This window comes from Drosophila santomea, chromosome 2L, assembly GCF_016746245.2.
Source record: "Drosophila santomea strain STO CAGO 1482 chromosome 2L, Prin_Dsan_1.1, whole genome shotgun sequence".
NCBI classification, from domain to species: Eukaryota; Metazoa; Arthropoda; class Insecta; order Diptera; family Drosophilidae; genus Drosophila; species Drosophila santomea.
In genome coordinates, this window is record NC_053016.2 from 755,787 (window position 1) to 768,267 (window position 12,481).

The 12,481-nt window shown below is 47.6% G+C and overlaps 1 protein-coding gene across 4 annotated transcripts; it reads left to right on the forward strand.

Moving 5' to 3' along the window:
* The first annotated feature begins 480 nt into the window (after window positions 1–480).
* Window positions 481–12,481, forward strand: LOC120458152 (gamma-aminobutyric acid type B receptor subunit 2). 4 transcript variants are annotated; one of them, XM_039645699.2, is made up of 11 exons: window positions 481–904; window positions 2,659–3,697; window positions 4,436–4,579; window positions 4,978–5,253; window positions 5,761–6,012; window positions 6,538–6,900; window positions 6,998–7,299; window positions 7,669–7,807; window positions 8,710–8,985; window positions 9,084–9,402; window positions 9,542–12,481. In XM_039645699.2, the coding sequence occupies exons 2-11, from the start codon at window positions 3,086–3,088 to the stop codon at window positions 10,774–10,776; spliced, it is 3,918 nt and encodes a 1,305-aa protein (XP_039501633.1). In that variant the 5' UTR covers window positions 481–904; window positions 2,659–3,085; the 3' UTR covers window positions 10,777–12,481. The 4 variants fall into 4 exon arrangements, with proteins under 4 accessions (XP_039501633.1, XP_039501635.1, XP_039501634.1 ...); XM_039645701.2 differs by having other exon boundaries at window positions 2,682–3,697; XM_039645700.2 differs by having other exon boundaries at window positions 481–666.

Sequence of the window (12,481 nt, forward strand, 5' to 3'; positions counted from 1 at the left end):
AACTTCCCATCGACTGTTTGCCAGCTGGAAATGGAATGTTTAACAAATGCCAGGGCGGACACTTCTATTTCAGTATTTCAGTGCTTCAGACGGTGGTCGGTCAGTCTCACTGACGACTCAATGCAGCCATAATTAAGAGTGTCCTCGCTGTCAGCTCGCCGTTGTTCTGTACTTTTTGTTCCTCCAGCGAAGGCAATGCGAATCGACAGCTGTCCTCTTTTCTCGAAATCTTCTGGCAGCGGGATAAATGAATTTTTCATTATAACGGTTGCAAATTATTTAGTTTCATGTTGGGCATTAATTTACATAATATAAACTTTCCCAGCTTTCCCAGCCAGTTTTCAATTGCCACAGCTTGTTGCTTGTTCCCGAGCGCCCCCAACTCCGATTCGCTTTTTCATGAATGAAATTTTGGCGCGCTTTCTGCCGCGCAGGCGCCCTCAGGCTGCCGAAGAGAGAGAGAAGCCGGTTGAAGGTGGATGATGGAAGTTGAAACCCCAGCCTCCTTGGAGGCTGCCATTTCAATCTGCGAGTCGGCAGACAAAAGCAGCGCGACTTGGACGGCGGCCAACAGTTGCGGTCTGGAGCTCGTAGGTTGCACTTCGCAGTCGCAGAAGTAAAATCCGGATACAAAACCCTCGAGAGATTTAAGCCTCCATCGTCGTGGTGCGTGATTTGATGCCGAAATGGCAAATTAAATAAAACAAATGAAATTATGGCTTGAATATGTATGATATGCCAATAAATTGTCATTTGTGTGTCAGTGTTAGTGCCAGTGTGTGTGCCAGTGTGTGTGCCCTGTGTCGTATGCGCAATATTTATGAATGTAATTTCCCACGACTGAGCAGAGACAATACTCGTTTTAGTTAAGTGAACCCGAAAAAGCGGATCTGCATTGTCTGTGGTAATCCCTGTGGAAATCCCCAAAGCTATTTTTCCCACACCCATCTCATCCGCCTGCAGCTGAGTATTGGCTGCATAGCAAATCGCATCAGGCATTCTGACATCGCATCTCGGATGGCATCTCTGGATCTCTGAATGGGCAAAGTGCTCAGCACACTCCATATCAGCTCTTCTTGCTTTTCTTTTTTTGTTCCCCTTTTTGCCACCAGTAGTTGCCTGCCAGTAGTTGCAACTTGCAGTTTACAGTTTACACACGACGAACAGCGAGTATGGAATCTGAATTACAAATGCAGCCAGCATTTTGCATAATTTATGTCAAGCATGAAAATAACAACTAAAGCGGGCGATGGCTGAGGGGGTCGACACACACATGGCCATAAATAAGTGCAGGTTTAAATACCACGGCAACAATTGTGAAATATGGCAGAATAATAGAAAGGACTAGAGCAGAGCAGCAGCTAAATATTCATATACTCAAATGTGCACTGCACTGGCAAAAAATCGCCAGGAATGGTCACTATGCACCATTTTGTACGCTTTCATAATTATATATTACATACACTTATGGGAGGATTAACTTTTTGAAAAACAATAAAAGGCACTCAAGTATGTACATTTGTACTTGAAAACTTGAATTGCTCAATGAAATATATTAATTCGTTCTGATTGTTCAAGTGTTGGCCATAGTTATGTTCGGTCATTGTCAATTCACGGAATTGAGCTCAGTTTGAAATATGGCCATCGCTTCTCTTAATAACTTGATTTATAAACAAAGCTTTCTATATTGATAAGCTAGCTTAAATTAAATAACCACTCACGTGTTTTGTTTAATTTAAAATAATTCTAAATTGAGTTGCCTCTAATACGTTGCAGCTTAAGTGTTCAAATAAGCCAGACAACTAGTTATATAGACAACTTGTGTCAAAAGAAGAAGGTCTCATAGACCGGCAACATTAGCTTGCGAATTTTCCCCATTTTTTCGCCAGTGCACGTACGAATATGAGTTGTTAGTGGCACGAGTAGCTCTGTGCAAACGGGTTAGTAGAGGCCAAATGTCAACTGTAGGCGGTGCACCCAGGGGTTAAGGAGTGCCAGAGAGGGGTTAAGTGGGCTTGGAACCCCCTTCGGGGCATGCCACTGTGCTGGGGACAAAACAAAGCGAAATGTGCCAAAAAGTTATTTTAGGCGAACAGCGAAAAGCGTGCTGTATGAAATGTGGAAAAGAAAGAAAGCAGAAAGCGCGAAAGAAAGCGTCTATAAAGTGGGCTTAGGTGTGGGTAAGAGGGCGGTGGAAAGGCGGGTGGGAGTGCGGCAAAGGGACTGCAAGTTGGTAATCTCGAAACAATTATGCATACGCGCGCATACAGAGAAGAGCGTTTGCCACAGAAATCTGTGGCGCGTGAGAGTCGACAAAAAGTTGTCCAAAAGCCCGCAATGAAAGCGCAAAATGCTTGGCCATTAGCATAAAAAATAATGGCCAAGTGGCAGGCACCCAGCAAGTCATGAGCAGAGAAGAGAGCGGCGGGGTGTGTCCATTTCATCGAAGCCTTCGTCTTAATCCTTTTGGCTGTCGAATTGGTGTGAAATGCCGTTTCGGGCCGCCCTTTTGTTTCGGTATTTCGTATTTCCATGACCATTCATTTTCACATAAAAAATTCAATGTTTGTACAGCTTACTTTCATACTACAGCACTTAAAAAATACAACAAAAATATTCAAATAATTTTTTAATCGAATATAAAAAATTCTTAATTAGAATAAACTTTTTTCTACGAGAAGTGATAACAGCAAATAGCGAATGTCGCGTAGTTTTTTCCCGTGATACTCAATCGTGTCAATCGGACCTATCGAGAAGCTCCTTAGCATTGCATACTTTTATGGGCGAATGCTTGGCAGTGAATGTGCAAAAAGATACAAAATGCGAGCAAAAGTGAAGCCAATAAAAAGGCGATAAAATTGACGCCGATACAGGAGGAGGGAGCAGAGGGAGCAGAAGGAAGAGCCGCTCGTCGGAAGAGACACGATAAGCGTATCCTGTCGGCAGAGTGCATAAAAAGGCGATATATATTCCGGTGTCCTGTGCTGTGTGCTGTGTGGCTCGTGTTTGTTTGTTGCTGCAGCCCCTGATAGCCGACGATTCAAATGCCTTGGTGATTAATGGGCCATTGGCCATTGCCGACGGGATGCGCATAATTCAACCGGTCCAAAGGACCAGATACGGACCATGGCCGGCCGTGGGACTGAGGCTGGTCCTGGCCCTTGCCTGGGCAACGTCGGCAGCGGCTGCCATGGAGTCATCAGCCGAGCTGCAGGCCCTGGGCTACGAGGCAATTAGGCCAGGTGCTGCCTCAATTAGCACATCCAGCCCGTCCAGCTCGCCACCCGGAGAATTGGCATCGACTGTGGCTGCCGGGGGGATTCCGGTTCCACCGCGCTCCGATTGGAAGTACAAACGGACGAAAGTCAAACGCCGGCAGCAGCGCCTCAATTCACACAGCAATCTGCCTGGCAGCACCAATGCCTCCCACGCCCACCACCCCCTGAATCTGCCGCCCAGGCAGCGATACTTGAAGGTCAACCAGGTGTTCGAAAGCGAGCGCCGCATGTCGGCGGCCGAAATGCAGCGCAATCATGGCAAAATCGTGCTGCTCGGACTCTTCGAGCTGTCCACATCGCGGGGTCCACGTCCGGATGGTCTGAGCGAACTGGGAGCTGCCACCATGGCCGTGGAGCACATCAACCGCAAGCGCCTGCTGCCCGGCTACACCCTCGAGCTCGTGACCAACGATACTCAGGTGAGAATGTCATTCCTAGGTGGCGTAACCGTATGCCCCACGTTGGGCGCCACTTCTAGGCGTCGCTGTTCCATTACGAAATTGAATTTTCATTCAGTAGCGCGTGCAACATTAAAACTTAATAAGAAAATCTGCAACAAAAAGAACGTACCGGATAGCAGCTGCGTCTGTGGCTGCGGCCCTAAAAGAGAGGCAAATATGTCATCAACCTTCCGTCTTTCGCGCTTTTATTGCGATGAGTCGTTGCCTGCTTTGATGGGGCACGCAAATGTACAAAACACAGTCACTGAAGAAAAACAAAGTCGCTCACAAAATTTCTAACAATGTAAACCATTTACCAGCAATCTATTAACTCAGCCCTTTAATATTAAAAACAGAAAACGCAGAATAGTGAAACAAAATTTTCGTCTAGTTTTTTATAAATTAAACCATAGCAAATACAAAATAACTGTTCTATGATCTGAGCACCTAATTTACTAGGTTTTTGAAAGATATTTTTAAGTGTATGCATATGCACATTGACCTTATCTGGAGCCGCATCTCTGGCTGTGCCTGTTCTCTCAAAGTCGACATTTTAAAAATGTTTATTGCGCCATCATGTTGCTTTTTTATTGCGGCGAAACGAGTCAGTGAGCAACGGCCTCTGCCCCTGATATTTGCCCTGCCCTCCATTGCTCATCTCTGATGTGGTGTCCTTTGCTCCTCCATTTCTTCACACTTTCCCGCTCCGACTTTCAGTGCGATCCTGGAGTGGGAGTGGATCGCTTCTTCCACGCCATCTACACACAGCCCTCGACGAGGATGGTGATGCTGCTGGGATCGGCCTGCTCGGAGGTTACCGAGAGTTTGGCGAAGGTGGTGCCGTACTGGAACATCGTGCAGGTGAGTCATCTGCGACTGATTAAAATGCAAATAATCCAGCTCGCCCGGTTCAACCAACCGACTCCCCGTAATCGGGCAATTTCTCAAAAATCTAATCAACTCACGTGCGAAGCTCGATTAGCATAAATGCTGCGGAATCCAGCCGATTCCAGCACCCCATAAACCTTTGAGCCATAAACATTTCCACAGCCCACAAATTATGAGGTCCACAAATTCACTTAGAGCATTTGCATTTGGCCTTTGAAGTTTCATTTCGGATGCGCGTGTGTTAAATGAGTGGGGAAACTGGGAAGACACATGACCTGGGGGGGGGCTGGATTTCTAGAAGCGTGTCTTGCATTACAAGCGACCCTGTGTACAGTATATAAAGATAGTCTAACGATTTCCTTCGACGCAAGGTATCCTTCGGTTCCACATCGCCGGCGCTGAGCGACAGGCGGGAGTTCCCCTACTTCTACAGGACCGTGGCCCCGGATTCCTCGCACAATCCGGCGCGCATCGCCTTCATTCGGAAGTTCGGCTGGGGCACAGTGACCACTTTCTCGCAGAACGAGGAGGTCCACTCGCTGGCGGTGAACAATCTGGTCACCGAACTGGAGGCGGCCAACATATCCTGTGCCGCCACCATCACCTTTGCGGCCACCGACTTCAAGGAGCAGCTGCTGCTACTCAGGGTGAGCTCAAGATGCACCTCTTACGAGCAATAAATGGAAACTGTTGCTTGATTTAAACACACATTTTCGTTGTATTTTATATCGACAAAGTAGAACGTAAATATTTTTGAATATTTGTTTAAAAGACAAACATTAAAATTAACTAAATTATATAAACATTCATATATGGGTAAATTAAAATAGTGAGAACACGGTGTTCTGTTGATTTTAAAAGCTTTTGCATGAAGAAATATAAAAATGAAACGTATTTTATAGACCAATTTATTTGCCTGTGCACCTAGTTTACTTAGTTTGAAAACAAGTTTTCTCTAAGTTTCTTCAAGTTTTTGGTTCGTTCAGCCCGCATGGATAATTTTTTCATTAGCAGGCCCCATCGCCCAGAGACCCCTTCCAGCATGACTGTTACGCATTTTTCTTTAAGTGTGGGTGGGTGCTAATCGAAGGATGACAAATGACAAATGGGCACATGCCGTTCCGTTCCGTTCTGTTTCGTTCGTATCGCCACAGGAGACGGACACGCGCATCATCATCGGCAGCTTCTCGCAGGAGCTGGCCCCCCAGATCCTGTGCGAGGCCTACAGGCTTCGGATGTTCGGGGCGGACTACGCCTGGATCCTCCACGAGAGCATGGGTGCCCCATGGTGGCCTGACCAGCGCACCGCCTGCTCTAACCACGAGCTGCAGCTGGCCGTCGAGAACCTCATCGTGGTCTCAACGCACAACAGCATCGTTGGAAACAACGTGAGCTACAGTGGACTGGTAAGTTTAGGAGGCGCACTGCCAGAAAATAGTACTACATAGTTATAAAAAAAAGAAAACCTTAACTGAAAATAAATAAATTTGAAGAATTAGTAAGAACTAAAGTTAGGATGAATTGTAAGAAGAAATGCATAAAATTTGATGAAACCCAACTCTCAAAGACCCACTTGTACATTTGGCTGCTTTAAGTAACATTTTCCGGAATTGCCAAGACTTTTATTCCATCTTTTTTGTACACACAGACGACCGAAATGAAATGATTTATTTGATTAGACAATCCCTAGGCTGCGATTGCGTTTCGCGATGGTTTCAACGATGGCGATGGCGATGGTGATTGCCAAGTGGGAAGCCGCATAAGTCCGGCCTGTCATCGCATTCGCATTCACCATCGCAGACGCGTTTTTATGGCTCTTTTAGTGCTGGTCATGAAATTGGGGCAAGAGTGGTAGCTGCTGTAGGCAATCTCATTACTGGCGGTATTCCTGCGGCATTCGAGGCTTGTTTAATCGCGTTTCCACTCCGCAGAACAATCACATGTTCAACTCCCAGCTGCGCAAGCAATCCGCCCAGTTCCACGGCCAGGATGGACTTGGCTCCGGTTCTGGCTCCAGGATCAGTATCGCTGCACCGCATTCTGATTCCCGCCGGCGGCGGAGGAGAGGCCTGGGGGGCATGAGCGGAGGACACCTCTTTCCGGAGGCGATCTCGCAGTACGCGCCGCAAACCTACGACGCCGTGTGGGCAATCGCCCTGGCCTTGAGAGCCGCCGAGGAGCACTGGCGGCGAAACGAGGAGCAGTCGAAGCTGGACGGATTCGATTACACCCGCAGCGACATGGCCTGGGAGTTCCTGCAGCAGATGGGCAAGCTCCACTTCCTGGGAGTGTCGGTAAGGAATCTACTCAACTGAATCCCAACCCCTTTCAACTTTGAGCTAAGGTTCTTCAGTCTAGTTCATCACGAGTATTCCTTTTGTTTTGTTGTAGGGCCCCGTGTCCTTCAGCGGCCCAGATCGCGTTGGCACCACTGCCTTCTACCAAATCCAGCGCGGTCTGCTGGAACCGGTGGCCCTCTACTATCCGGCCACGGATGCCCTGGACTTCCGGTGTCCCCGCTGCCGGCCGGTGAAGTGGCACAGCGGGCAGGTGCCCATCGCCAAGCGGGTGTTCAAGCTGCGGGTGGCCACCATAGCACCACTGGCTTTCTACACCATCGCCACCCTCTCCAGCGTGGGAATCGCGCTCGCCATCGCCTTCCTGGCGTTCAATCTGCATTTTCGGAAGCTCAAGTAAGGCGATAGGAACATAAATCATTGGCTTACTCTTTTTATGGCCTCTGATTTTTGGAATTTCTTATTTTTCATTAAATGCCTATAAAATATTTAGTGGCTATATAAAAGAGAGTTTGGGCGGACTTTTTCTTTATTTTTCATGATGAGCTAACTGCTTTTAGTGCTCAACCGATTAAAACCATTATACACGTAACTCGTTTCGGTTTTGAAGTGAAGTAATTGGTTGGCCTTTCAGTTGGATTCTCGAGCCATCGTTAGCTGCGTTAGTATATATGTTTCGCACTCCACGGTTACTCTGCACTTTTTCTCCAAAGGATTGAGGCGCCTCAGCGTATAACCATGACCATTCCCCTTCTCTCTCCACAGAGCAATTAAACTTTCCAGCCCGAAGCTGAGCAACATCACCGCAGTGGGCTGCATCTTTGTGTACGCCACAGTCATCCTTTTGGGTCTGGACCACTCGACGCTGCCCTCGGCGGAGGACTCCTTCGCTACGGTCTGCACGGTAAGTTGTTATCCTTCGGCTCCGACATCCCCATCCCCATTCCTCTCCATATCCGCATCCTTATCCGCCTTTCCGCCTTTCCGCTCAGCCGTCTTTGTTTGACTTTGACGGGCTTCTGTGTGTAAGCAGGCATGTGGGGTCCTCATCAAATATGACTTTCAGTTTCAGGCTGGCAACTTTCGAGTCGCGCTCATGTGTTTGCTTTATTTATGCACTGAGAGAAATGTTGCTTTTCATTTACATGAAGATGGCGATAAAACAACCTGCGGAATATAAAACTCACTGATGCAAGTACAGATGAATGTTATTTCAAAAGTGTTTATAAATCTAAGCTGAAAATCGATTGTCCCGTGTGTATTTTCAAGACACTCTACTGCGCCTGCTATAAATAGCCGTTGGTTTTCTCTGAAAAACTGCTCATCTTTAAGCTAGAAGCCAAGTCGAGTTTGACGAGCTTTCCATCCCGATCTTCAGGCCCTTCGCTTTTCCGCTTTTCCGCTTTTCCACTTTTCCCCTTAACAACTGCCTCGAACGCCACTCCTGGGAAATTTGCTGGCCGCTGTTGTTTCTGTTCCTGTTTCTGTAACCACTTCTTCTGGTGTTCCGCTTTTCCAGTTGCCTGCTTGTTTTTGTTTTTGTTATTGTTGGGGATTGTGGCAGGGAAATGCAAACACATGACACGGAAATTTACAACTTTTGTGATATTCCTTTATTTGCATAAATTTGAAACGCACAACAAAGACTCCAGCACTCTGAGAATTGTGGTCCATTGATGACTTGTTTCCCCCCATTGTTGCCGCCGGCTTGTTTTCTTTGGCTCTGCCTGACATGACACTTAGTGTGTTACTTTGCTGCTGCTACAGTACTTTCTCCCTAACCTGAACTTCCCCGTTATTCATCAGGCCCGCGTCTATCTGCTCTCCGCCGGATTCTCTTTGGCCTTTGGCTCGATGTTCGCCAAGACCTACAGAGTTCACCGGATATTCACGCGGACCGGCAGCGTTTTCAAGGACAAGATGCTGCAGGATATCCAGCTTATCCTGCTGGTCGGCGGATTGCTTCTGGTGGACGCGCTGCTCGTAACCCTCTGGGTGGTCACCGATCCCATGGAGCGGCATCTTCACAACCTGACGCTCGAGATCAGTGCGACTGACAGGAGTGTCGTTTACCAGCCTCAGGTAAAATTAACATATATATAACAAATAATAATCCAAATAATATTAATAATCTAATCACTTTCAATCTATGAATGTCTTTTTCTATACTTTTCTTTTAGGTTGAGGTTTGCCGTTCGCAGCACACGCAAACGTGGTTAAGTGTCCTGTACGCCTACAAGGGTCTACTTCTTGTGGTGGGTGTCTATATGGCCTGGGAGACGCGCCACGTGAAGATCCCTGCCCTCAACGATTCACAGTACATTGGAGTGTCGGTCTACAGTGTGGTCATCACCAGCGCCATTGTCGTGGTTCTGGCCAACTTGATTTCCGAGCGGGTCACCCTGGCCTTCATCACAATCACAGCTCTGATTTTAACCAGCACCACCGCCACTCTTTGCCTGCTCTTCATCCCAAAACTCCACGACATCTGGGCAAGAAGTATGTATTGCTCAGAGGACCAATGATATAATGGTTATTTACAAAATTCGGTTTGGTTCTTAATTTCCATTAATCCTATGTTCTGTCTGGGACCTTTATAAAGTTTCCCCTTAATCTTTTAAAAACCTTTCTCCCTCAGACGACATTATCGACCCAGTTATCCACAGCATGGGTCTCAAAATGGAGTGCAACACACGCCGATTCGTGGTGGATGATCGCCGAGAGCTGCAGTACCGGGTGGAGGTGCAAAACAGGGTCTATAAAAAGGAAATCCAGGCTCTGGACGCCGAAATTCGAAAGCTGGAGAGGCTCCTCGAGTCGGGTCTAACCACCACCTCCACCACAACCTCGTCGTCCACCTCGCTCTTAACGGGTGGAGGTCACTTGAAGCCGGAACTGACGGTAACCAGCGGAATCTCGCAAACTCCGGCTGCCAGTAAAAACAGAACACCAAGCATCTCGGGAATACTGCCGAATCTCCTGCTCTCCGTGCTGCCTCCTGTGATTCCCCGGGCCAGTTGGCCCTCAGCCGAGTACATGCAGATCCCGATGAGGCGCTCTGTGACCTTCGCCTCGCAGCCGCAACTAGAAGAGGCCTGCCTGCCCGCACAGGACTTGATTAACCTCCGTTTAGCCCATCAGCAGGCCACGGAGGCTAAGACGGGCTTGATAAACCGATTACGAGGGATATTTTCTCGCACAACTTCGAGCAACAAGGGATCCACGGCCAGCCTGGCGGACCAAAAGGGTCTGAAGGCGGCCTTCAAGTCGCACATGGGTCTGTTCACCCGCCTGATTCCCTCCTCTCAAACGGCGTCCTGCAATGCCATATACAATAATCCCAATCAGGATTCCATTCCCTCGGAGTCGTCCTCCCACCCGAATGGTAACCACTTAAAGCCCATCCACAGGGGCTCGTTGACCAAAAGCGGTACACACCTGGATCACCTTACCAAGGATCCGAATTTCCTGCCCATCCCCACTATTTCGGGTGGTGAACAGGGGGACCAGACATTGGGTGGAAAGTACGTGAAGCTGCTGGAGACCAAGGTGAACTTCCAATTGCCCAGCAACCGGAGACCTTCGGTGGTGCAGCAGCCGCCCAGTCTAAGGGAACGGGTAAGAGGTTCGCCACGCTTTCCACACCGCATCCTGCCGCCCACTTGTAGCCTCAGCGCCCTGGCCGAATCAGAGGACCGTCCCGGAGATAGCACCTCCATCTTGGGCAGCTGCAAGTCCATACCTCGCATTTCCCTGCAGCAGGCCACCAGTGGAGGCACCTGGAAGTCCATGGAGACAGCGGGCAAGTCGAGGCTTTCCCTCGGCGATTCACAGGAAGAGGAGCAGCAGACGCCTGCGAATGGCATGGAGTAAATAAGATGTCCAGTCCACTGTCCACAGGCCACTGTCCACTGTCCACAGTCCAAATCCATGTCCTCGTCAATTAGAAGCGAAACACCAAGCAATTATTTTATCACACGCCCACGAAATCTGCCCCAGAATAGCGCGTGTGCAACTGACCAATCATCAGCTTAAAGCAATCAAACGCATTAGGGTAAATCGCTAGATAAGTCACGATAGGAACCTCCCCTTCCTCGTCGAGTTCTCATAGCTAGTCATTTTCCAGAACTTAGCCGAAGCAGCTACACAGAGAAAAAACTGCAGGCACATTGTGCTCTGTCTAGAAGTAGAAAAAATTTACAAAGTAAACTAAGAAATTTATGAAATGGCAGAGTTAATCTTCATATTCACGTTGAGTCTATGTTTTCGATATCAGCAAAGTTTTCTGAGAACTACCATCAGTATTCGCCTCGGGGTGCCAAATGTTTAGCAAAATGCTAAAATGCTATTTTTTAGACTAATTCATGATAATCATTTCCTAAGGCCTAGTGTAGTGTTCCCTTACTAAGCATGGATATTATTTCCTTAGGTATTTCGGCGAAGAAAGAAGATAACTTTAGGTCTTTAAAAAATGTTATTTCCATTCTTTTCTTTGAATTGATAAGATAACATCGAGGTCGTTTAAGCTTAGTTTAGACCTAATCGCATCTCTCTGTGTAGAATCTCCTCCGCAATGTGATTGACCCTGGGCCGCTTAGGACCATCATCTAGGTTAAGAAGATGCGCTTGTCGGCCACTTCCAGTTTCCCAGCCAGTTGTGATTAACCTAATCCCTAGCCCTTGCAACTTATCATCCTCCTAGTCGTAAGTAGCTGCATTAGTGTTTGTTTTCTTGTTGTTGTGCCGCCGCAGGACGGCTGTATCTGCGGTGTATCTACAGTGTATCCAGTGAGCAATACTAAGAATCGTACTTAAATTAGAACCTAGCATCAGCCGAGATCCAGAACCAGAGCCAGAATCAGAAACAGAACCAGAACCAGAGTAGAGTAGGGGTTGGCAGCCAGTGAGTATGATTAATCATCGCGGACTAACCTTGAACCATGTAAGAGTCCAGAGATGTAAGGGCGAAAGCCAAAACACTTGAGAACTGCTCAAGACTAACTCGTAAGTTTTAGCATTGTAATCCCAATCGACTTCAATCCACACACCACGCAGCATACACCACACACCATACTACAGCAATCCAAACTCTACCTTCCCACCACTCGGATAACTTGAATAAACAGAGAAGTCTAAGCAGAAATGCCAAGCCAGAATAATGATTAATTAATTAAACTTGTTTTATTGAGTGCCGCCTCGGGGGAACAGAGACCGCGGCAGACTCACAGATTCTCGGACTCAGATACAAATGCCGGGCGGGCCAAGAGAAATGACTTTGTACAAAGCCGTGAAATGAGTTGGATCTGGATCCTGCACAATGGCCGCCGAGACTAATAGAGTTCGGTGATTAAGTTGACGCTGCAATTTGTTACCATAAATAAATAAATAAATCGGACGACCGAATCGCCGGGCGGTCGACCTAACCTGAGCCCAGCTCCTATGCTCCTTTTGCTCCGTGCACTTTCTATCCGTAGATCCTCGCGAGTTTGGTGGCGTGTGAATTTATCTTTATGCTCGTAAAACAAAAAGCACATGAACCTGAATCGGCCAAATAAACATTGACGACAACACGTTTTCC

Bases quoted from the DNA above. Each gene is read 5' to 3' on its own strand.
- LOC120458152 (XM_039645699.2), top strand. From the start codon at position 3,086: ATGCGCATAATTCAACCGGTCCAAAGGACCAGATACGGACCATGGCCG. The intron at 6,013-6,537 runs GTAAGTTTAGGA...TCCACTCCGCAG, and splicing joins ACGTGAGCTACAGTGGACTG to AACAATCACATGTTCAACTC. The intron at 9,403-9,541 runs GTATGTATTGCT...TTTCTCCCTCAG, and splicing joins CCACGACATCTGGGCAAGAA to ACGACATTATCGACCCAGTT.